Source organism: Stigmatopora nigra, chromosome 9 (assembly GCF_051989575.1).
Source record: "Stigmatopora nigra isolate UIUO_SnigA chromosome 9, RoL_Snig_1.1, whole genome shotgun sequence".
Classification (NCBI taxonomy): domain Eukaryota; kingdom Metazoa; phylum Chordata; class Actinopteri; order Syngnathiformes; family Syngnathidae; genus Stigmatopora; species Stigmatopora nigra.
The window spans coordinates 8,974,754-9,000,137 of record NC_135516.1 but is presented as its reverse complement, the minus strand read 5'-3'; the positions used below and the strand labels follow the sequence as shown (position 1 = coordinate 9,000,137).

The following is a 25,384-nucleotide window of genomic DNA, read 5'->3' as shown; positions in this document are numbered from 1 at the left end:
TGTTATTTCCAACAAACAGCAGCAGGGAGGCAGCAACATGTTACTGTACCTGTTAACGGCATTTGCATGGGAACTTCAGTGCGCCTGTCTGCCTCCAGAGGGTATGGCGCGTGCGCACTGCTTGACATTTTGAAGTGGCTCCTCTCCGGGGTGTTTGAACAGGAAGGCGGACATGTTGGCCAGTCTGTGGGACAAAATCGGGGCATCGTCTACTGCTTCTTTTCCATCGGCGACTAAAAACACACCAAAATCCAACGCGTGTGCGAGCCGGATCGGAGGGATTGCTTCGCTCGGACCGGGACACGTTTGACAGTCGGTGACAGCGGCGGAGGACGGATTTTTTAACGTTCAAAGACTCGATCAAAAATTGGAAAGAAGAAGTTTTTCCCCCCCTACTTCTTCTTTTGAGCTGTCACGTCAAATCTGTGTCGCCCTATCTTGATCAAACCTGGCACGGATATGGGAACGGGCCCGGACTAACTCTGCTAATGTTTTAATTGCTTTTCTTTGTTGCTGTTCGGATGCAGCAACGTTTGAATCCCTTCTCCGCTGCGGGCATCCTGCGGAGGCTGACTAATCTTCGATCGTCGCGTTGCCCCTCAAACTTGTTTGCCAGTCACATTTGAAGGGGGTGGGAATCTACGATACTGTATGAAAAATGTGGCTTTTGCCCATCCACCGGAACAGTAAACGGTTTATCGCGTGTGCATACTCAAGGAGAACGATGTATTGTCTCTAAAGTTCCCACGAAGAAGAAAAAAACAACAACAAACGAACATTAGGCTAGCTGGCTAGCGGCTAATGCTAGCTAGCCACTCCGTTGCCTCCTTTTTGTGTTCCCGAAAAACAAGACACCGGAGGGACTTCATTTAACCTTGAAAATGTCTTCCGGAGAAAGTATGGAGGCTCGATTTGGAAAAATTGACGCCATGTTGAAGGATCCTAAGTCGGAGATAAACACGGACTGTCTTCTGGTAAGTTTGGAGGCTGCAAGCTGCCTAAGTAACACTGGCAGCCATAACTCTAAATTCTTTTCCAACTAGTCGCCTCGCCTCTCACACAAACATGATAGTGATGCTAAATAACTCACACTACCACTTATTATTTGCTTCACATGCATCTTATTTATGTTGATCTTTTGCTACCAGAATTTTTGAACGATTGGATGAGGTTGATGTGCAAAAAAAAAAAAAAAATCATAACTTTTGTACTTGAGGAGGAAAAGTCTCCGTTTTATCAGTGGAGAGGCTATGATGCCAAAGTTTCTAGTAAATACGATCCATGCACATGTTAAGATCATAAACGATACACAGTACAGACTATGCTGCTTTGATCAAGTTATCACAATGAACTGATCATAGTGGTGTGTGATGTCATGATTCTCACGTGGAAGTAGCTTTGACGTGTGGGTGGCTACAACGATGGCTTGCCACAGTCCCAAAACGTGATATTATCTATCAAAATCTGCACAATATCAATGTGACCCAATACCAAAACGAGCCCACTTAACCACAAATATAATATTGCAGATGATCACGTGCCCATGGGGCAGTTTGTGGATTTTGTCACGTGATATTTTATACAAGCGCAACAGAGAATGAATGATGGCAATATTAGTTGATGTACATGCATTTCTTATAATATTGCATGCACAAAATAATTACTCATCCAATGGTTGTTATCATTGCATTTGCTCTCAGTACCTATATAGATGTCAAATTTGAGGATTTGATCTGTCACCATCATTGGCAATGAATGAAGTAATACTCACTCGCTGTTGGTCTTAATAGCGATTGTAAGCATGTCTTGTTTTGATAAGTGTCTTGAATTAAATGCATTTTTTCAGTGTTGCTTGCATTTAAAATGGCATGGTGAGTTATTGGCGATATCAATTCCTGATTTTTGATATTGAATTGTCTTGCACTTGTGATGAAATTGTTTTATTTCTTTATCAAACATTTATTCACAAAGAAGCGGTTGGTAAACATGTAATAACTGTCACTCCTTGTTCTTCCACTCCTCGTTCTAAAGGTTTAGGGTTGGGCCAAAATGTTGATATTGCAGCATTTATGTACAAGGTACATGAAGATAACTAGAGGTGGAATGCACAGACTATATACTATGTTTAAATGTTTTAATTGATGTCGGAATTTAGCAAGCATTCCAACTTGTCTTAAGATGTTTTGACTGTTTGGCATGCTGAAGCGTTTACATAACGGCGTTCACTTTTGATAGACAAAAGGTGTTAACACAGCTCTTAACTTTTGGCGTAATAGACTGTCCTGTCGCAGGGTTATGTAATCTTCCAAATATTACAGCGCCCTTAACTGGTGCAATCAAGTTATTTGATCAATAGGCGTATTTGGGTCAATAGTGCCATGCAGTCCAGAACATTATGGAATCATTAGGAATGTGCTTTTACATTTAGCCACCTGGGAATTGCACTTCCAGTAAATTGGCATAACAGTCAATCTGTTTTTTCGTTTAATGCCTGCACTTTTCAATCTGAGCTCACAGATTAAAGACCCTTGTAAACCGATTCAAGTCATACATGACTAAACTGTAACTATATGAAAGAGCCTGTAAAATGCTGAAAAATATATCTGTTAAATGTAACACACCACAGTATTGTTAACCAGGCTGCCAATTTTATTCCCATTTCCACTTTAATCCCGATTCCTCCTAATACAGCCTTGATTCCACGCGTACTGGAGTGGGAGATGGTTAGAAAAAAAATTGTGAAACAGCTGACTAAGATGGCCAGTATGAAGGAAGCTTTTTCATAGTATTAAAGCTATTACAGCAATGCCTGTATATTCCGTAATGACTGAACAGTTGGGTCAAGCACAACATGCGGTTATTAATCATCCGTTCTTATGTTGTCATACAATCGAGTGTTTCATAGTGCGTGTCAGAGATGGTTACACATGATGATGGAAACCGTGGGAACTTTTTGTCTAAAATGAAGAGTATATAATGTGAAAAGAAGACCCTCCTTGGGTGATACTGCTGGGAGTTTTGGGCTGATCATAGCTCAAGTGCTTAATATCAAGTCCAAAATGTGGTTTAGGATTGAATGCTGTTTCATTCCTAACAAAGTAACCCAAAATTGGATGGTTGAGTGACCCAGACATGGGATGGTATCAGATTTTGAGAATAAGGGTATTACAGTTGCAGCTTGAAAATTGCATAACTTGACATTTCGGGATATTCAATTTGACTGAATCCTCAAAAAATACTAGAATAACATTTCAATTTTGTTCTAAGCTAATGTTTTCTGCCACAGTGGATTCTTCTACCTCTTTTCAGTGTGGTGAGTGACGCCAATAACCTTGAGTGTGTCACATGACCAGCCGAGTGAGCGTAACCTAACGTGATTTCCTGGACCTCTGATGAAATGAGACAAGGATCGGCTGCTTCTCCTTAGTCATCTGGTCATTGAAGCAAATTTGTTTGAAAGTTATTAATTTTTTTAAGCATTTCAATAAAAACTTTTTGTGACAGAATTTTTTTGATATTTTATAACTGAATTTTTTCACAAATTGGGGCTGAATTCTGATTTTTAAAAAAATTCACTGGTAGAATTCTAATTGGGACATTTTACTTTCATAGTTTCATAGTAATTTACAGTTTTTAATACTTTGTAAATCACTTTATATTTACAATTTTGGAGTAAATAATAATAACACAATTGGAGACCGGTCTGAACTGGCCAGTATGGTACCCACACTTTATTACTACATTGCAATATTGTTGTAACATATGCAGCGTGTGGTTTGGGATTGTCTCACTAAAATAAGCATTTGCATATATTTCTCCTAAACTTATATCTACCTTTCAACAATAATGGTGCTTTCACAGGTGTGTAAGTTTCTCATTCCATGAGCAATAACACCTAATACAGATGTTGCCTTCTGTGATTTCCTAAACAATAGCATTCCTTTTTCTGCTGCTGTGCCCAAAGACCACGAGCATCCTGTATGGTTTTCCGGCCCTGCCGCTTACACATAGCGATTTCAGGAGATTTTTGGGTACTTTTTGATGAAATTATAGATAATCAAATCCCTCAATTCGTGGAGGCATGATGTCCAGAAACTGTTAGACTATTTTCCCACTCACTTTTTCCCCAAAGACACAAAGCTCACTCTAATAGTCCTTGTAAATGATTGAACAATTCATAGAAGCTCATTTTAAACCCAATTATGGACCGTCCTGTACACAATTAACCTATTTATTTTTTTATGGGATGTGGCACACAGGCCTTTGATGAGAATTCCCCAACGTTGTTTTGTTTTGCAACATAGCTGTTTTGGAACATGTTGCAGCCATAACATTCTAAGTTAATGATTATTTACTAATAACAAAGATCAACAGTTTGAACGATAAGTCTCATGTCTATTCAATTAAATATAGGTTAAACATGATTTGCAAACCATCATATTCAATTTTTATTTGAATTGATGTTGTATATGTAAAACTGTCCAAACTCATGTATGTAGTTAAATGATTAAGTGCAGTACAGTGCAATCTGACATTCTTGTAAAATCTTGTTATGGTGGACACCTTGTGTAGTTCTTGCGAAAATAAAAAAAAGTCACTTAATCTTTGTGACCTCCCATCCTGTTGCAAACAGGGCCAATTAAAACCACCTAAAAGTATCCATGCCCACTCTGCTTCTATAATGTGCCAAAGCTTTGGGGACTTCTCCTGCTGGCAGCCTTGAACACAAGTTTGTTGTTCCTCATTTTTAACCCCCCCGCCCTTTTTCTCCTTTTTAACTCCCCTCACCGCAATCTGCCTAGATCAATGAATAGAGGCCTTTTGCCAAGGCACCGCGCAACTCCACCCACCGTTTAATAAAATTCCATCCTAATCAAATAACCTCTTGTCTTCGGACCGGCCCCCTGATTTTTACCCCAGTGCGTCCCAAAAGCCATTCCGCTGCACGTGTGGCGATGGTTGAGACAAGGCAGGCTGCTCTGAGGTAGCAGGGTGTGGGCTCCAACTCTCTTAGCCATAAACCAAAATTATGTGAACTGAATTCTCATGTTTCTGAAGGCAGTAGCGTAACAGGACATTAGGCTCATAAAGCAGCCAACTGTGCTTGGGTATATGAGTAATAGCTTCCATCAGAATGCTCAATGCAGCCCTGTTTGCTTGCAATTTCTGCACTTTCAATCTTATTGTTGCCTGGGACTGTTGTTGTTGTTGTTTTTTTTAGTCTCACAAAGGCCTTGGGCTGTCATTTGTCTTGCTCCTTATAGCTCAGCTCTGAGCCTATTGAGACCTGTGTTCCAACATTGTCAGCTTTTATCTACTAACCTCAGAAATAAATCCTATGTTAGATGGAACAGGAGCTTATCTGGATAGCACCCCTCCCCTCCTCAATCATGTTCCAGGCAGCCTCTAAAAAAGCAATCGCAATGGACAGAATTCCTGACATTGTAGTGTGGAAGCTCCCTGACGTTTGGGGTCTGATCATTGTCCACTTGTTGCCTTTGTGAACAGCTGATAGCGATCAAACTGGATGTCAGGCGTGTGCATTTGTGTGTTTAGTGTTTTATAATCTGATTCAATAAGGGACAAATGTATGTTACAATGTCCAGACTTTATATCCCTTGAAAGTCAAGTGTCACATGCCATGTTGTCCAAATTATAGCCCCCATTTACAAAGCATGTACAAAATTACCTATTCAATAGTTTTGGTCCTATTTTTCACAAAATGTAGGTTTCTCATCCCTCTGGAATAATCAAAATGAGAATAATCACAGTTTTCCAATTACAAATCAAACCAATATGCTCTGAATCTTCTCTGAGAAATTGCAACTTGAGTCCCATCCAAGCTATATGTTGACTCAAGCTACTTTTGCCAATAACTACTCTATTATTCTTAGTAGATTTTGGGTACAGTGTGCTTATCTTTTGGATCGTGTAAATAGCATCTCTGACAGGGAGTTTGTTTTTAATAGCAAATTTCTGCAAAAATATTACCTAAAAAATAAACAAGCACAGTTACTTTCCTTCAATGTTTTTGAAGCAGTCATTTATAATGTAAAAAAACCTATTGTGGCAGAATGGCATATTAGGCTGGTTGAGCTCTCTCTAACTTTCCTTAGGTATGAGAATGTTAGTGCCCTCTGATTGGCTGGCAACATATTCATGGTGTTCCCCTGTCTACTGGCCATTGTTAGCTGGGATGTGCGCCAGCACCCCCCGCGACTCTTGTGAAGACAAGCGGAAGATGAATGAATGAGTGTTAACGAAATGTATATATTTCCCCTTGGTGGGCCTCTTATTTGATTGAAGTGGAGCAAATCAGAATCAATCCAATGGGTTTTCCTACTAAGCCACCCAGAGGACACCTTTTTACCAATTTTGTGTCCTGCAAGGGAAATCAGTGGATTGCAGTCAGGTGTTTTTTTTTTTGTTTCTGCAAAACCTCATTGGTTAGACTACTATTATTGTGTCAGAGATGTCAAGTTCATTGGGTACACATCTTCCTATAGTTTTCTCAGGAATGTATTGAAGTCCTGTGAGGCACTGAACAAATGACATTACACTTCCCATACTGAAAGACTAACATAACTGAAATGTAACTTATCTCCAGGTAATAGCTTCCTCAGTGATAAATTGGAATTAGCCTAATGTTGTGAATGCGTTTTGTGACTGCATACTGTAATTTCATTGGCTACTTGACAGATCAAAACAACACTATAAGTCAAGGCACTTGGGCATTCTACACCTGTCTGTTAATATATTTACACAAATGTAATGCAGCAGCAAAATGCACACATTGCTAGGAAACATTATAACACAAATTTTACTGCAAAACTGAAATTTGATTGTGCATAGAGAATTATTATAGCTCTGCATTGAGGTTGATATTTTTTTTCAAGTGTTGTCTCTGTTCTTGCAAATAGAAAAGCATAGCCAAAATGCAGATTTATGTAAAGGTTGTATAGGATTTGTGGAAAAATGTGCAAAATGTGTAGCGTGATCTGCTCCATTTTCACTTCAGGTTTCTACTCTCTTGAAAACCGCGCCCCTCAGCTGTTCAGGCCTGGGAAAAAACAATTGGCGGAGCTATTTGTAGCTTTGCATTCCCTCAACTGACCGATGATGTGCAGGAATGCATACTGACATGATAGAGGCTTTTAATAATGGAGCAATTCTTTCTGACATGCACATTGAGCTCAGACGGGATGAACTTCTCAATAACTTCTTTATGGACATTGTCTTAGTAGTAATCAAAAACTTGGCCCACCCAATGAGCTGGTTTCCATTCCTGTTTTTTTTTCAGTAAATTAATAAAGCAGAACTTATTTTTAATACTAAACTTCCTTTCTTTGCCAATTTCAGGTTTTTGTTTAGACTATGTAATCTGCTGTTGACTTGAACAAAAAATGAACTCATTTTCTCTTGGTTTTGATTTTTTTTATAGCAGTTTTATGCAAACACAGCTTTAGTTGGTTATTCAATAAGATAAAAAAAAATTCAACAGATTTCTCTTAGACTATTTTTTGTCATTTCACTAAATGACCCATTACAATGATGTACATCATATATATTTTGACTGGGATGGATGTTTATAATTCAATGCCAAGGCCCCCCAAGTTCAAATGGACTCAATATTTATTGCTATTACTGGCAATGAATAAGTTAATGCATAGTATTTGCTTGCCTTAGGTCAGAACCAGTAGGAGACTTTATTTTTGTTCAAATGAACAGCTTAGTCACAGAAAATACGAGAACACTCTTCACTGTGGGAGTAGCACTATTATGTTTTGATGCTTGAGTATTTCTGACAGTTATTCTCTCTGTCTTGGAACTCATAAGGAAGCGGGGTGCCCCCATTTTTGCCACCTCTAAGTTCACTGTCACTACCATTTATCCGCTAGAGTTGTTAGCTATGCAGTCTTTCTAGGCAAGCAGGATTTCCTGTCAGTTGTTGTTATGTACAGTATAAGTGTGTTAACCATTTTTTTTTCATTTTCCCCCCTACCTGAACAACGAGGAAGAAATTTAGGATTTCTTTTTTAATTTTTACGCGTTGGACTTGCTTCACGTGTTTGCTGGATCTCGTGTTTCCCCGAGACAGACAGTCTGCACAATGGCTCACATGTGGAAAGCATATTGTCTTGAAGAGGTGGCAGAAAAGGAAGTGACAAGTCGGATCCGCATGCCTCGTGCTGGCATGCAGAACCGGGATGATGTGGCTCAATCTCCCATGGAAAACTTAGTCTTGCACTTAAATGTCTGGAAAAGAGCTTGCGTTGCGTGCAAGTTCTCTCTCCAAAAGCTTAAAAGAAATAATTACCATATGTAATGTTAACCGCTTAATGCGTCTCTCTGAGCAGATATTTGCATTTTTTCAAGATTGCTTTATTACCACATCTCATTTATGGCATTTCTTTTAACAGCTTTATGCATTCAATCATACTAAAGATGTCCCAAGGATAGAATACCTTTGAGTGCTGCTAGTTTTTGTATGTTTTTCTAGTGTTTTATTTTTCCTATTAAGTCTGCCTACTGCTGGAGGAATCATAGTCACAGTTTTGCCACACTTGCTCAATAGCCTAAACTCCAATAGAGTGGTACTGTGCTTACATTGATGCTGACTTATGGCATTGAAAGGGTGCAAATAGCATAGAAAAACTAGTCTGAGAACAGAGTAATAAATAGTATGTTGTCACATAATTGGCATGTTATGTGTAAGTGTGTCGGATCCAATTTTTGTATGAGTTTGGTTGCCGGTATAGCTGGAAAAAACTTAACCCGGTACCCAAAAATGCTCAAGAATGTTCTCCATTAGATACTATTGAAAGGTAAAAACAAGGACAGAGTTATTTTGGTTCACAGTCACTGCAGAGAGAGAATGTTCTACCTCAGAATAGAGTGCACATTGCTGGAAGAACGTTGTCAATGTGTGTAGAAGAATTTCTTTTTAATATAGGTCTGAGTTTCCTTGATTGTAATCCTTGTCAATCCTCTGCACCAGTGTGGATTACATCGTGGTGGGTCTGCTGTTTACTCTCTGTAGATTGTTGTGGAGTTCATTTCGAGCCCGAGGCTACATAAACTGACACAATTAAATTCCTGTTAGGCACACAAACTGTCAAAACCACACCTTGGTAGTCACAATTTGTGGATGTAAAGGACTACCAGAACATACTTTTTATTTAGTCACTCTTATTATTATTATTATTTTAAACCTTCAGTCCATGTCTTTTGGTGGCATTCTTAATAGAGAACACCTAATGAGTGGATCAGTCATTATTAAATTTGCACACCACATTAGCTTTGGGCAAGGATGCGGTAGGTCTGTTAGATAGGGTAGACAAGTTAGGGCTTACTTTTTTTATTTTTATTTAGAGTAGCTTTCAGTCTATAAAACCTAAATGCTGAACTTACCAAAATATGTTCTTTTAAGACAATAATTGATTCCTGACTACCGACTTTGAACTGTTATCACACTGCACTTTCAATTGCCACTTGAATTGCTTCAGATGGGTTAGGGTTAGGCTTTGTTCTCCAAATGTACTCTCCCCTCAATACCTGCTACTTAAGTCATCTTGGTGTTTCAGTAGCCTGCCGGTGGTTTTCTTTGTTTTTTCCTTCATTTGTTCTCGCACTGGATCACATCCACAGCCCTCCACTGCCTCCTCTTTTCCCTCAAAGTGTTAAGAGTGAAAACAAGCCATGCTGTATGTGACTACTCAACGAGGGTATATTGCCCCTTCTTATACTCTTCAATTTTCCTCCTTTTTAAATTCTCCTCCTCTTTTTCCCCATCTTCCACTTTTTTTTGTCAAACTTGTTTGGCCACATACCTAAAATAGCTTCTCTGACGTGTACAGTCCTGTTATGGAATGTTACTGTGGCTGTCCAGAGTTCTCTGCGGCAGGAAGTTATGCAAACATACTCTGCTGAGTACAGAGCCTTGTGATTAAGGTCCTGAAGGACTTGGTTCTCCACTCTTTTTTTTCACGCCTTTGGTGCAGTCTGGCAGAAACTGTATGACCTACAACAAGGCAGCCTTACCAGATGTGTACCTGGAAATGCCCCAAATTCATCACCTGATTGGAAATTGTGCCTCTCAACAGCTTTCATACATAAATTAGTAACTGCCATTTTTTTGTGTAATGCATTCATTTAAAGCAGCATACACTTAAATCTTTTGTGGATTGTTTTATTGACATCATTTGAATGTCATATAAAAAGCAACACTATTCCTTAATACCCTAGTAACTAAACTGGCTTTTACATGGCTTTTTCCTCAAAGAGGAAAAACCTTTGCCTCATATTTTCCACCTTTCACTGCACCCCTCCCAACCTGTCTGGCCCCCTTTTAGTTTTAAGCTGTCCCATAGAGGACTTGCTTGTTTTGTCTCCTGGTGTGTAGGGTATGGCCCCGATCTCTTGTGTTGAGCTCCAAGCAGCAGCAGCAGCAGCAGTATTTAAGTGGCTTCCTTGTTTTGTCTGCACCCCCCTATGTAAAACGTGTCATTGCTAAAGCAATCCCGCACTGTTAAACCCCCCCCTGTAAAATGATGAGATCAGGAAATATATGCATTTTTATGAACGTATTGCACTGATGGGAATGTTGGCAAGTATGGAGTGCTTGTGTGCCTATCTTGTTTCCTTCATTCTGGATTATAGCAGATTAGACTAAATCCCGACAGTGACATTTATGGTCATGCCTTGTCTGAGACAGGATAATGCAGCTGTCACTGAATTAAAACACAGTAAAATAAAATAAAAAAAATTCCTTTCTGCAACACGTTCAGGCTAAATTTTTTTGCATCTTAATGACCGTCGGAAAAGAGGGAAGCGGGAGTAGTCGCTGTACTTTTTTAGTACGCGTCATAACCCTTGCATTGTGAGGTCAGTCCACATTGACGAGCTGTTGCAAGGCACCACCCTGCTCCCTCAGTCATCAAAAGGTACTTAGTTGCGCCACATACTCTTGTGAGAAACCATGGCTGGGAATTAAAGGCTTTCTGTTGTAGTCACAGAATTTTAATAGAAATGTCTTCATGGTTTTCTAACCATTAAAACATTTCGTCAGTAAAATGTCAGCAATTTTTAAGCAAGTGACTCTACATTTCATCAATCCCATCAGTCACAGATTGATATGGTTTATTCCAAAGTTGAGCAATTACGTTGTATTGTACGTTGTCTACCATCATTCTGTATGAAAGAACACACGGAGGAGTTAAAAAACTTGGTATTATCAAGCTTATTTTGTACATTGCAGGTCAAGCATTGGGATTGACCTGAAAAACAGGAGCAGTGACTTTACTCTAATTAATAATGCTATTAAGTAGTTATAGAGTCATTTTGCCATTTAACTCGTCAACATCAGAGCAATTACTATAGTATCAATGGTATTCTAATAAAATACATACAATACATATGTTAATGTGCACAGCAGCTGCAATAGTTAGCAGGATTGATTGCAATTACTACACAACAATATTATGCAGTTAAATATGAATATATGTATGTATGTCCTCCCTGTCATATCTATCACTATGTGTGCTAAGTCTTGTCTTCACCCCCACAGGACGGCCTGGATGCGCTGGTGTACGACCTGGACTTCCCTGCCCTAAGGAAAAACAAGAGCATTGACAATTTCTTGAATAGATGTGAGTAGTCCTTAATATCACGTCCATTGACGCATCACATGCCCCGCCTTTTAAATATATGACGTGTTTTAGCCTCAGAAAGGAAGGCTGTTTTGGGGTCACCGCCTCTGTGCAAAGCATGGACACAATAGACGTCTACTGCTTGGTGTCCCCAACAAAGGGGCTTTCATAAATTTCTGGTGACCCACATGATGCATATCGCAGTTCTTCTTTTTATTATAAGTCTGTTATAATAGAGGTTGGAAACCTTTTTGGTACAGAGACCCCATAAACTATTTGAAATTGTAAAAAATCTGGAATGAATGCCATTTTAATAATTAAGGACAGACATTCTTGTACTTGCTAGTTTTGTCAAGGCCAAAATCTCTGTGGCCTTTTACACTTTTGATCCAGATGAGTACGACGGAATATTTCCTATTTGACTTCTCTGCCCTGAGGCAAGAGCTGCCATTAGTCAACCCTTCAGTTCTTTTTGCATCAACGCTGTTGAATGCAACCAAGTGTAATGTAGTATAGACATCATTGACGGATATGGACTAATGGACTGGTGTGCCCCACATTGCCTCAAGGGGCTGTCTTCTATTAATCCCCTTCCCGTTCTGTCCACACTGACCACTTTTGCTTGATTACTCTACTCGGTACAGTTTAAATGTATTTCCTGTAAACACATTTGAAACGATGACACCTGCAGAGATTTCACCAATGGTGGGAAATGAGTCATTTCAAATGTTTTACTGAAATAGCCCAAACTTTTTTTTGTGTGTAATTTGAATAAATTGCCATGCCAATTCCCATTAAAACCAGACTTAAAAATGGCTATTCATTTGCTAGTCTTTGTAGATTTTTTTTAGTGGCGTACACGCATATTGGAAACTGGGCCAGATTTAGGCAGTTTCTGTCCTTTTTGATCAAATTCAACAAAAGCGCTTTACTCGGATGTTTAAACATGATCCTGAGTGATGTTTTTTTGTATGTGAAGGAAATTTTGATTTACTGTAATCCATAATTATTTATATGTTTCTTACCTCCCCTTTATACAGATAAAGATACCATTAGTAAAATACGGGACTTGCGGATGAAAGCAGAAGACTATGAGGTGGTTAAAGTTATTGGTAGAGGTGCATTTGGAGAGGTGCAACTGGTAAGTTTAAATGCTTTTGATTTTCATCTTTTTTTGTCATTTCTTTTAGGATGAAGTGTTTAAATTGAGAAATTTGTGAAATTGTGAAATGTGAGTCCGAATGTTGGTAGACAGTGAATAAAAAAATAACTTTCTGGCTTAATATGTTCAATCTTTAGAGGTTCCACTGAATGATTATTTGACATTGCACCAAAATGTGTTTTTTTGTGATTTTTAAACATCACCCATTCTATCCAAACCAGGTGAGGCACAAAGCCACATGCAAAGTTTACGCAATGAAGCTTTTGAGCAAGTTTGAGATGATCAAACGGTCAGACTCAGCTTTCTTTTGGGAGGAGAGAGACATCATGGCTTTTGCCAACAGTTCCTGGGTGGTTCAGGTAGGCCCTTACAGCCCCATCTATTTTTTTACCAAACCTCTTGTGGCCTTAAATATGTAATCTCTCATCATAACCCATTTTTTTCCCGTCCCACAGCTTTTCTTTGCATTCCAAGACGACCGCTACCTCTACATGGTAATGGAATACATGCCCGGTGGCGACTTGGTCAATCTGATGAGCAATTACGACGTCCCGGAAAAGTGGGCTCGATTTTACACAGCAGAAGTTGTTCTGGCACTGGATGGTATTCATGCCATGGGCTTCATTCACAGGTGTACTATCAAATTCTCTTCATCTTTATTTCTCATCAATGGGAAGTCTTTTAAGTGTTTGTGACTTCCATTTTTATTGCAATAATGTCAGTTCAAAGATACTGTTGGGCTTATAAATTCAAGTTGTAGTAGATCTGCATGAACCTTTTGCAAAGTCGCACTACCCAACTGTTTCATAACTTTTGTGAAACCTCATAATATGTTCGCTTGGTTGAATTTTTTTTGTTTTGTTTCATAGGGATGTGAAACCTGACAACATGTTGCTTGACAAAGCAGGTCACTTGAAACTGGCAGATTTTGGTACCTGCATGAAAATGAACAAGGTATTGCATTGAGTGTCTTCTAAAGATGGAATCATGAATGAGGTTAATTTTGTTTGGGGAAAAAAAGTGTTAAAAGCATATTGCTTTATCTTGTAGGATGGTATGGTACGATGTGACACAGCGGTGGGAACGCCAGACTATATTTCACCTGAGGTACTGAAATCCCAAGGAGGGGATGGTTATTATGGCAGGGAGTGTGACTGGTGGTCAGTTGGAGTTTTCCTATTTGAAATGCTAGTCGGTGAGTGACTACAATTAATACAATTGTATTGTAATATGAGAATACAAGATAGTTTGAAATTGACTAATTCCAACACTGTTATTTGCAGGCGACACGCCATTTTACGCTGACTCTCTGGTCGGCACCTACAGCAAAATCATGAACCACAAGAACGCACTGACTTTTCCCGATGACAGTGACATCTCCAATGATGCCAAGAATCTTATTTGTGCCTTTCTGACGGACAGGTAAAAGTGCCTTCAGATTACAAGATCATTGGTTTATAAATTATGGATCAATTTTAGTTAAGACACCATCATCTTTCTCTTCAAAACCAATAGGGAGGTTCGCCTAGGGAGGAATGGTGTGGATGAAATAAAGAGACATCCTTTCTTTAAGAATGATCAGTGGACGTGGGAGAATATCAGAGAGAGTAAGTACTATGATGACTATTTTAACACACTGAATAGTGACAGTGGTTAAGGCAGCAAAAGTCCAGTACAACATTAATGCCAAAAATTAATACATGAAAATGAAGTAATCCTTTTTTTCTCGATAGCGGCCGCCCCGGTGGTGCCTGAGTTGAGTAGTGATGTGGACACTAGTAACTTTGATGATATTGAAGAGGACCGTGGTGAAGAAGAGACTTTTCCAATACCAAAAGCCTTTGTGGGCAACCAGCTGCCCTTTGTGGGCTTCACTTATTACAGTAATCAACAGTAAGTCTCCTCCAGGCACCGTAATTTAAATTGATTACAAATTATCTTCATTAAGACAAGGCAAGCAAGCATTAACAACATCTTTTTTTGCTTCACAGTCCTTTACGCAGCTCCACCTCAGCCACAAAGGCAGGTGACAAACGTAGCAGTTCCACAAAGGAGGACAAAAGTCATGTGAGTCCAAGTCCTATTGACTGTACTTCAGCTACAGTACATTATTTGACAATGTGCTTCTATTTGTTTAGTTGGAAAATCTACAGAAAAGAGTTTATCAGTTAGAGGAACAACTCCACAGTGAGATGCAACTAAAAGATGAGTTAGAGCAGAAATGCAGGTAACTGGGATTTTATCTAGTTAGAGCAATTTAAAAAAAATAATAAAGTTCCAAATTTCTGATTGATTTGATGACAACATTTTACCATCCCTACAACAGGACCTCAAACACCAAGATTGAAAAGATCATAAGAGAACTGGACGAGGAGGTTAAATAAATTCTTATCATTTTACATGTTCACATTTTTTTAGCATCATAGTATTAAATTGATTAACTCATTTTTGTCCCTTTTTACCTTCCACAGGCCAACTTGAGAAAAAGTGTAGAGTCTAGCATGTCTTTGTTGGAGAAAGACAAGATCATGCTTCAGCACAGATTTACAGAGTACCAAAGAAAAGCTGACCAGGAGGCCGAGAAACGACGGAATTTGGAAAACGAAGGTGATTAGCACCAAAACAAAAGAAAATATATATATAAACCTATCTTATCTGCAATATCACACGATTTAATATGAAATCATGTGAATAAGAAATTCATTTTATTTCATTTTTTTTAGTATTGACTCTGAAGGAGCAACTTGAAGACATGAGGAAGATCAGTCAAAATTCGCAGGCTTCAAATGACAAGATTGCCCAGCTGCAAAATCAGGTAAAGCAGGATCATTTTTGTGTACCTTTTTTTAAGATTTGACATATATCATTGTCACTGGCTGTTTCCACAAATAATAGCCCATTTTTATTTCAGTTGTAGAACTTTCGGTACTATATGAGTAAATGTGTGTCAAAGGAATAGTGAATTTTACTGTTCCCTCTTGTACTAGTTGGAGGAGGCTAATGACTTACTGCGTGCCGAGTCGGACACGGCGGCGAGACTACGGAAAAACCATACAGAGGTAGCCAAGTCCATGAGCCAGCTGGAAAGCTTAAACCGAGAACTGCAGGAGCGAAGCCGTGCTGCCGATGGAGAAAAGGCTCAGCTGGAGAAGGAGCTCCTACTACTCCAGAGCACTTTGGACTCGGAGAGAAGGAACTATAGCCAAGACTCTGAGGAGATCCGTGAGCTGCAAGGTGACCTGTGGAACATGCAATGTCTGACGACTAATGTATATCCAAAAAAAAATGTGAGTAAATTGTCGTAACTTGTTTTTCTTTGTTGTTTTCACCCCCATAGCGAGGATGTTAGGGCTGCAGGAGGACAACAAAAACTTGAAGCTCAGTGTCTCCAAGGTAGAGACAGAACGTAAACAGGCCCAGGAGAGAAGCAATAACTTGGAAAAGGTATGCTAGTATAGTACAATACATTTTGTTCTTTTAAAATTTAAGTTAATAAAGAAGCTAAAAGGGAGATTCATCTTAAAGACGCTGAGAATACATGCTATGGACTCAATATATTGTGGAAGAGCCATATTTATTTAAGTCTGTTGACAATTTTTCTCCTTCCTTAAGTTATACTTCATTTTTAACCCACTTAGGATAAGAACAACTTAGAAATTGACTTGAACTACAAACTGAAGACCCTGCAGCAGCGACTGGAGCAGGAACAAACTGAGCACCGAGTGACACGCGCACAACTGACTGACAAATACGAGTCCATCGAGGAGGCCAAATCAGCTTCCATGAATGGTATGTCGTCATTATCCTATACAGGTAACACTCCCGGTGGGGTACTACACCAACTGTCTTTGTTAACCATGTAAATGTGCCGCTCCTCTAGCTGTTCAGGTGAAGATGACGGAGGAGAACGGAGCGAGGATGCGAGCCGAGAGTCGGGTGGTGGAGGTAGAGAAGCAGTGCTCCATGCTTGAGTTTGACCTCAAGCAGTCAGTGCAAAAGATGGAGCAGCTGATGAAGCAGAAAGAAAGGCTAGAGGATGACGTGAGTGACCGCTTTCCATCGCTTTTTTTTACCGTGTCTTCAAATCCTTCCTTAAAATCTCTTTTTCTGGTGGTTCAGGTGAAGAATCTTAGAATACAGACGGAACAGGAGTCCAGCAAGCGCGTACTGGCACAGAATGAGCTGAAGAGCCGCTTACAGGAGGTAGACCGGCTTCGGTGTTCGGAGAAGCAGCTCAAGCAAGAGATCAATGCGGCGTTGGAGACTAAACGCTCTCTTGAGTTTCAACTTGCACAGCTGACAAAGTGAGTACCCTTGAAACTAGACTTTAGAATAAAGCCAGCCATTTGCTTAGCATATGTAAAATCACAATAATATTTGAAGAGAACTTCACAGTGCAAAGATTAGAACTTGAGCAAAGTGTCTGGGTAAAAAAATAAAAAAATGACTCCAATGTGCTGCCACAGTGGATTATGTAGTAGTTGATTTGCCAGCTTTTTTCTCTTTTCGCTGCCTTTGCTGTAATACTCTTTGCAAGTCAAGCTGCTGTTTCCATATAAATGCTATTATTCCAGCTTATAGTGCAACTGCGCTAAATCTCATCTGCGACTATGCTCACTGGGATCAGTTTTTAGTCTTAGTACTGCTACTTTGCTAATCTCTTTGCTGCCTTTTAGTGAAAGCTTTATTTTGCTACTGGATCTTAACTCATTGGCTGCTAATGACAGTTATTGATCAGATCCTTTCTTAGTCCAAATGGATTGGATGTTTACTGCCGAAAAATCCATTTAAATTCACAATAGAAGAAAGAAAAGAGCCTTATGATTGGTCTCCAACCCGGTTTTTAAAAAAGTCTATGTTTTTCATGATCACCAGGCAATACAGAGGCAATGAAGGACAAATGAGGGAACTTCAGGACCAACTTGAGGCCGAACAGTATTTTTCAGTAAGTATGAAGCCCCGTTCTTATCTCCTACTCACGGAAATAAATAAAAAGACACAATCTAAACTTAGTCTTTTCTGCCAGACGCTTTACAAAACTCAGGTCAAAGAGCTGAAAGAAGAAATTGAGGAAAGGAACCGGCAGGTACAAGACACTCATAAAAAGGTGCAAGATCTGTGCAGCGAAAGGTAAATAAATGCACCTCATGTTTCGCCATGGCCTACCATCACATGAAAACCTCCGATTAATCTATTAATTGCTTCTTCCAAACACAAAGGGAGTCCCTGTCTGCCCAGTTGGATTTAACGGTAACAAAGGCGGAGTCAGAGCAGCTGGCCAGGGCTCTGCAGGAAGAGCAATACTTTGAGCTCAGCCAAGAAAACAAAAAGGCGGTCACTAGGCATAAGCAGGAGCTTGGAGATAAGGAGGCAACGATTGCAAGAGTAAGCAAAAAAAAAAATCAATATCATGTTTTGTTGCATATGTAACGTATAATTGTTTGCTTTTCTACAGCTTGAGGAGTCCTGTAAAACTCTGACCAAAGATGTGGAAAGTCTTGCCAAAGATAAGGTGGAGCTGAGTGAGAGGCTTAGCACTCAAGAAGAAGGTATACTTGTTACTTTTGTACATTTTTTATTTGTTTATTACAGATTTTGTGGGTTCATTTCAGTGGTTTTTAAGTCACACTTTGGTTAAAACTTCGTATGTTAATACTATCTGATGTAATAATATTTAACATGAAATTGCAAATTACAATTTGCATGTTAATTTTTAAGAAATTGAAAAGTCTGTCTCAAAAAGTTGAAAAATTTAATACATTGAACTGTATTCTATTTTTAGATTATGCTGCTCAGAAGGAGGAGATTACAAATTCAATCAAGGCTAATTATGAAAAGGTCCTTAACACAGAACGCACATTAAAGACCCAGGTAATTATGCATCTTTTATTTGTTTAAATTAAAGTGATACACTTTTTATTTTTCTTTACAAACCTGATGAATTCCCTGATTACAGATAAAATGAATAGAACATTCCTAACCTGTTTTCCACCCTTAAATCCAATTAGGCAGTAAACAAGCTAGCGGAAATCATGAACCGCAAGGACATGAAGCTTGACCAAAAGAAGAAGGGTAGCACGGCAGATCTGCGCAAAAAAGAGAAGGAGAACCGCAAACTGCAGCTTGAGCTCAACCAGGAGAAAGAGAAGTTTAACCACATGGCCATTAAGTATCAGAAGGAGCTAAGCGAAATGCAGGCTGTGAGTTCGTTCACCTTTTTTTTGTATTTTGATTGAAAAGAAACAGCATTACTAAAATGGACCATCATTCTGTTCTGTAGCAACTGGCTGAGGAGTGCACTTACCGCAACGAGCTCCAGATGCAGTTGGATAGCAAGGAGAGCGACATCGAGCAGCTACGCGAGAAGCTTAATGACCTGCAGCAACGCATGGACAACTCCAGCATCACCAGTTTGCTGACTGATGAGACGGATAGCAACATCGCAGGTAAATTAAAAGTTTGCATACCAATAGGAGATAGATGACAGGATGGGTGGGTGTCACTGCAAATCATGGAAGTCAAGTATAAAACTGTTTTTTTGTTATTATATATTCATTGGATTCTTGATCAACCTTAAATTTCAAATATCGAATCCAAAATCTTAGCAGCAACTCCAATAAAATTCAAGAAAATGCCAAAAGAAGTCTAAAAAGAAGTATTTTTGCTTCTCTTTTGGCTTTTTATCTTTGTAATTTGCACAATAAAACTAAAGAAAAAACTTATCTTGAGCTGCTTGTTCCGTTCAGCTCAAATCTCAAACTATTTCATAAAAATCACATGTTTTGCTGCATTAGATAAAAGCAAAGATAATGATGCCGTTTGATTGAGGAGGAGTGGGTATAAATAGCCAATGAGAATGACTGTTTCTGTAAGTGCTCCATTCCAGTGTGGTGCTTTTTTTAAATTTTTCACCAGCGTAATGAACAACAACAGATTCTGTTTGAGTGCCGCTGGTTAAACCCCTCTCTCTCCATTTCCCCTTTACGTCTAGTCGTCATTCTTCCTCTCTTTGTAACTTCTATTCCTTTTCCTCTGTAAGTAACCGAACGGACAAGCTCCCCTCCCCTTTTTGCCTGGCCTGTCCGTGCTGCAGCTGCTGCTGTTCTGTTGTGGTGCTCTTACATTGGTTTCCTTTTTTTAGTGCTCTTTAGACTACACCTTTTAATTGAATGCAGCTGATATGAATGGAAAGAAATGGTTTGAGTAGGCTAGTAGGTGGGATGTTTTTTTTTTTTTTAAGGGATGGTCACTTTTGAGTTCAAATACTGCCCCCTGGATCATGAGGACAATTTTTCCCCCCCAACATAATTAATGCAATGTTTTTTTTTTGTTGCATGTTCAAACAGAAATGCTGCTTGGACTGGAAGAGCTGCCTCACACACAATGCACTTTGCTATTAGGCTGGATTTACACTGCAGGTTTATTGGTGCATTTTAAGTCATGATTAGTTGGACATTTGGAATAAATAAAAAAAACAGTGACAAATGGAGGAAAACAATGTTACATAAATATTACCTATTAATTGTTGCCTATTTTTAAGGGAATGACTTAATGGATAGACATAATCATAATGTTGCCATCTTAGATCACATTCGTCAAATTTATTCATTCTTTTAAGGTAGTTTACGTGTTTGCTTGTATAGCGATTGTCAAGTGCAATCTATGGTATGTAAAGTATAGCGTGTATTATGTCACTTCTTCTTTTATGATGATTTCATTTACAGGATATGTCTTGCCTTTACGTTTACCTTGCACCTATATTGGCAGATATCCTATATGACATTCTAAAAAAGGCAGTATTCATATCTGAATGAGGCATCTGCATTGTCTCTTTAAACCACGCAGTGTCAATCCAGTCTCTCTTCTTCTTCAGCTTGTGCCGTTTTAATTGCATGTACTTACCTAAATACATTTATCTTTTCAATTTATAAGCTCAGTTTAAGACAGGTAAAGGAGATGATGTACTAATGATAACATACTGTAAGTAGCAAGTGTAGTTTTGGTGAAGTAATGTACTGCATTTATTATTATTATTAATCTGTCCAATGGTCTCCTCGATTGCATGGAGTGTCTAAACTCTTCACTTTTTAATATATAGTGGGTAAAAGCTGAAGCCCCGCTTTTATTATTTTTTTAAATGTCTCCCACCCATGTTGAATTTTGCATGGCCTGCTTGAACTTTTCCTGTTTCTTCCAAACGCTCAATATGACCATGTCCTATCATTCCTTGTATAGAATCCAGACTGGAAGGCTGGCTGTCCATTCCCAACCGCACTAATATCAAGCGATATGGATGGAAAAAGCAGGTATTTGTACTCACCTAAGCTTCCAAAGTGTCACTTTTGTACAGCTCTTTTTCATATCTGTGTTATTATTGTGTTACAGTATGTTGTGGTGAGCAGTAAGAAGATTTTGTTCTACAATGATGAGCAAGATAAAGAGCAGTCTAACCCTTCCATGGTACTAGATATCGAGTAAGTCACCGAGAATGTACCTGGACCTAAATAGGTAAAGAATACGACTAGTTTTTTTTGGAGTTTAGAATATTTGATGTCTCCTTCTAGCAAACTTTTCCATGTGAGACCTGTAACACAAGGAGACGTGTATCGAGCTGAGACGGAGGAGATTCCAAGAATATTTCAGGTAGGAGGAGCCCTTTGGGGGTTTTACTCATTTACATTTTTCTCCAGTCTGTCTAATGAAACTACCTCATGATATATATCTTTTCAGTGGAATTTTTTCTTTAAAAAAAATGACTATGATCCACTTTTAGATCCTGTATGCCAACGAGGGCGAGTGCAGGAAAGAGGCTGACATGGAGTCAGTCCCTCAGGGTGACAAAAACTGTCTGCCACACAAAGGCCACGAGTTCATTCCCACTCTGTACCACTTTCCCTCAAACTGCGAGGCGTGCTCCAAACCACTGTGGCACGTCTTCAAACCGCCGCCTGCGCTCGAGTGCCGCCGTTGCCATGTCAAGTGCCACAAAGACCATCTGGACAAGAAGGAGGATGTCATTGCTCCTTGCAAAGGTAAGGTTCTTTGTTTCCGGGTTAAATTGTCTGAGTACTTCCATGATCAATATTTTGGGGTTACTTGCAGTAAACTACGACGTGACCTCGGCCCGGGACATGCTTTTGCTGGCTCTGACCCAAGATGAGCAGAAAAAGTGGATTGGCCACCTTGGAAAGAAGATCCCTAAAACTCCACCAAGCACCTTTTCCAGAGCTTCGCCTCGCTCCATGTCCACTCGACCCGGACCCAACCAGTCCTTCCGTAAAAACCCTAAAAGCAATTCAGCGAAACTGAGGTAACAATTTATACATAAATCTTATGTATCTCAAGTATGTTCTGTTTGAGTGTATTTGGGATTATTTTCCCCCAAAAATGGATACGATAACAAGAAAACTTCAACAAAAACACGCAAACTGAAACATTGTATTGGCTAATGGTCTTGTACTCAATTTTAGCATTTGTTTGCTTGATGGCAATAGCATAATTGTAATAGTAATCAATTATATTTGAAATTGCTTCATCCCTTTGCACCCTAAACCCTAAATAATGATTATTTTCAGAATATTTTCTTTGGAAATGTTATTTTTTTGCTCCCTGATGGCACCAACGGTCATTGATGGGCATAAACAGCTATTTGGGAATGTGCTTATTTTTGTCCATGGTTTGAGGAAATATTATATTTACATAATTATTGAAATTTTACAAGAAAAAGAGCTGGAGAAAATGGAATTGGGTATTTTAAGAATCCCATTTGTTTTTATTCTTTAGGTCTTACAGGACTGTAGGGAAATTTCAATATCAAAACATTTGAGCTACTGTGCACTTTTACATTTGGGAATGTGTTTTACTTTGTGTTTCCTTCATTTTTATGTAATGTGCCGTGAAGTGAGAATGTGCCAAGGCCATGTCTTTTTCACACGGCGCTGGGCTGTGAGGAAGCGCTAGACTCGAGTCACGTGACCAGCTTGCTGTCTGTCTCCTGTGTGTTTTAGCCGAGCGCAGTCCAGCCTTCATGCAGCAGACACAACATCCAGCACTTGTTGACAGAAGATGCTTCCCTTAAGTGTGGATGTTTTTTTTCTTTTCTTTTTTATTGTTTAAAGACTATTTATTATTATTATTAATTGGGTGTTTCTAACATGAGACACTTGGTGTTCACTTTGTTGGTCGGTTGGTTGCCACCTTCAGTTCACATGTGGGATTCTTCTACTATTCACAACCAAGGCTGGATTTCTACTGCAGCTCAAAGTACCTATCAGTTTTTTTGGGACTGTCTATGCGTTTCAAGTGACACATCTGTCAATACCTATCTGTGACAATAAGGAATCAAATTATAATTCAGATTCACAGCAGTGGCCAGTTAAAGTGCTTGAAGGATTGAAGGCACGTCATGTATATTTGTGCTACTTTCAAGTCAATATTGTAGCTGGCAATGTGTCACTTGAATCATGTGGTGCAAATCCAACCAAATGTATTGTTTAGCAAGACTAACTGGTGCACCCAAAATATTTTTTGTAACGATTTTTTACAGTGAGAGGGAATAGTGTAAAGGTGCTCCTCTTGTGTGGGCTACTAACCATGCTAAAGATGTTTTTGTTTGTCTCTTTTACTGGACACCTTTCTCTGCTCTTTCTTTCAGCTAACCGTCTCAACCGTGGGATTTGTTTTTCCCTGGACTATTCTTACTTTCCCCTCCTTGCTCAACCTCAAACATGGACAAAACGTTGACAGTGATATTAGCAATGGACCCCGCACCCATTCATCACGAGATTTCTACCAGAAAACGGCACCATCGGCCCAAAAGCAGGAGGTGACACGTGGGAACTTCTGACATTTAGGGGTTGCCAGAAGTATACGTTCAGTTTTAAGGTACTGTCATCCAGGTGTTGCAGATGTGCCGTGATTGCTTGTATCTCAGGGCTGGAAAAATAGAAGAAGAAAAAAATGCCTGACAAGATCCTAAAATGCAAGCCAACCTATGGCCTCATTGGATAAATATGACTGATGCCTTTATCTATTCATCTCTGGCCTTTTGTTGTTGTTTTTTTTATTTTTATTTTTTATTACTATCCAAGTCAGTTTATCAGGTTTGGAAACAAGAGTTGGGACACGAGTATTAGATGTATTGAGTAAGATCATTTAAATCTATGCATTATTTTATTATTCTAATTATTTTTATTGCTCCCAAGCCATAAGGAAACTTCCATTATAATGGCACATAGGAGTCCTAAAATGTCATCACTTTTCCTGTTTATTTGGTACATTCTCGTGATATGTATGTATGTATATATATATATATACATATATAACCATATATATATATATATATATATATATATGACATGTATGTATATATATACACATGTATATGTATATATATGTATACATACACATGTATATGTATATATATGTATACATACACATGTTTATGTATATATATGTATACATACACCTGTATATATATGTATACTTACACATGTATATGTATATATATGTATACATACACATGTATATGTATATACATATATGTATTTCTTGCTTGTTTTGTCTTTTTTTGTAATGTATTGCCTTACATTGATTCCTAGATAAATGGTTCAAAAAAGGAAAAACATTAAGTTAACAAATGTAAAACTGCACTGTTTGAATTGTAAATTATTTGAAGACTCAACAGGTGTAGCATTTGGCCCACCTCGTGCCTTAATAACCTTTGGATATTGATTTTACTGCCATATCTCTTTTTCCCCCTTCTTCCAAAAACCAGACAAATCATAAAGCTTCCATCTTGTTTTTTTTCTTCCAAAATTGCCATCATGTTGTTTAATTGCAAATTTGTTTTTGCATACATAAAGCGGGGTGGGGAACCAACACATATTTCACCCGCCCTCAAACGTTTAAGACATAAATGCTCGTAATATATAATATTAACATTTGTTTAATGGTCATGAATTTAGTAAACGCCTCGGAAAATTGAGTGAAACTGTTTCCCACCCCAGATATAAAGTATATATATTAGATTACTTCTGCTTGGATGTATTGAAATGAAATTAGCATGTTTAAAAAAGGAAAAGCACAAAAAACACTCCCTTCTTACTCATCTAGTGACGAATCTTGGGATAGTGTAAAATTGTTTGTCAATAAGTAAGTGGCCAATGTCCCGTTAATGCAAATACACCCTCTGCAATGTAAATAATGAGAGAGACATATGGATTATGGAATGACCTCCACAATCTTTTTCCCCATTTTGTTTTTAATTTTTTTTTGTTGTTGTTTAGTTTAAAGAAGAAAAAAAGCACTGGAACTCTGATATACTCTGGTCTTGGACAAAAAAAAATTGCATGGTTTATTTGCATTGGAGTCCGCACTGATGGATATGTCAATAAACATATCTTTATCATTCACTTGAGTCTAACATTTCATTGCAGAATGACAAATACCAAACTTTTTAAAGAATTGAATATATAGAGCAAAATGTGGTATTTGTATTTTATTTTTAAGAATCTGGTTATTCATGGTCAAGGGGGATTGAGGGTTCAACCCCTGGTCTGGCCTTCCTGTGTTG

At 38.7% G+C, this 25,384-nt stretch overlaps 2 protein-coding genes across 4 annotated transcripts in view; one reads left to right on the top strand and one right to left on the bottom strand.

The window, feature by feature from the left end:
• The window catches only part of greb1l (GREB1 like retinoic acid receptor coactivator), a 34,329-nt gene extending 33,133 nt beyond the window's left edge, over positions 1-1,196 (bottom strand). For both annotated transcript variants that reach the window (XM_077724158.1, XM_077724159.1), the window contains exon 1: positions 50-1,196. The gene's annotated coding sequence lies outside the window, so the exon portion shown is untranslated. The remainder of the gene's footprint in view (positions 1-49) is intronic.
• rock1 (Rho-associated, coiled-coil containing protein kinase 1) lies at positions 99-24,144 on the top strand. 2 transcript variants are annotated; one of them, XM_077724162.1, is made up of 33 exons: positions 99-974; positions 11,567-11,648; positions 12,689-12,789; positions 13,032-13,169; positions 13,266-13,441; positions 13,680-13,764; positions 13,861-14,005; positions 14,094-14,232; positions 14,326-14,417; positions 14,544-14,703; positions 14,802-14,877; positions 14,949-15,037; positions 15,137-15,185; positions 15,282-15,417; positions 15,534-15,625; positions 15,798-16,044; positions 16,148-16,254; positions 16,449-16,599; positions 16,691-16,851; positions 16,930-17,114; positions 17,686-17,755; positions 17,837-17,940; positions 18,030-18,195; positions 18,266-18,359; positions 18,593-18,681; positions 18,819-19,010; positions 19,091-19,256; positions 21,046-21,116; positions 21,196-21,284; positions 21,375-21,453; positions 21,584-21,842; positions 21,913-22,120; positions 22,818-24,144. In XM_077724162.1, exons 1-33 carry the CDS (start codon positions 882-884, stop codon positions 22,867-22,869), a joined length of 4,143 nt encoding a protein of 1,380 aa, XP_077580288.1. In that variant the 5' UTR covers positions 99-881; the 3' UTR covers positions 22,870-24,144. The 2 variants fall into 2 exon arrangements, with proteins under 2 accessions (XP_077580288.1, XP_077580289.1); XM_077724163.1 differs by having other exon boundaries at positions 101-974; positions 23,465-24,143.
• The last annotated feature ends 1,240 nt before the right edge of the window (positions 24,145-25,384 follow it).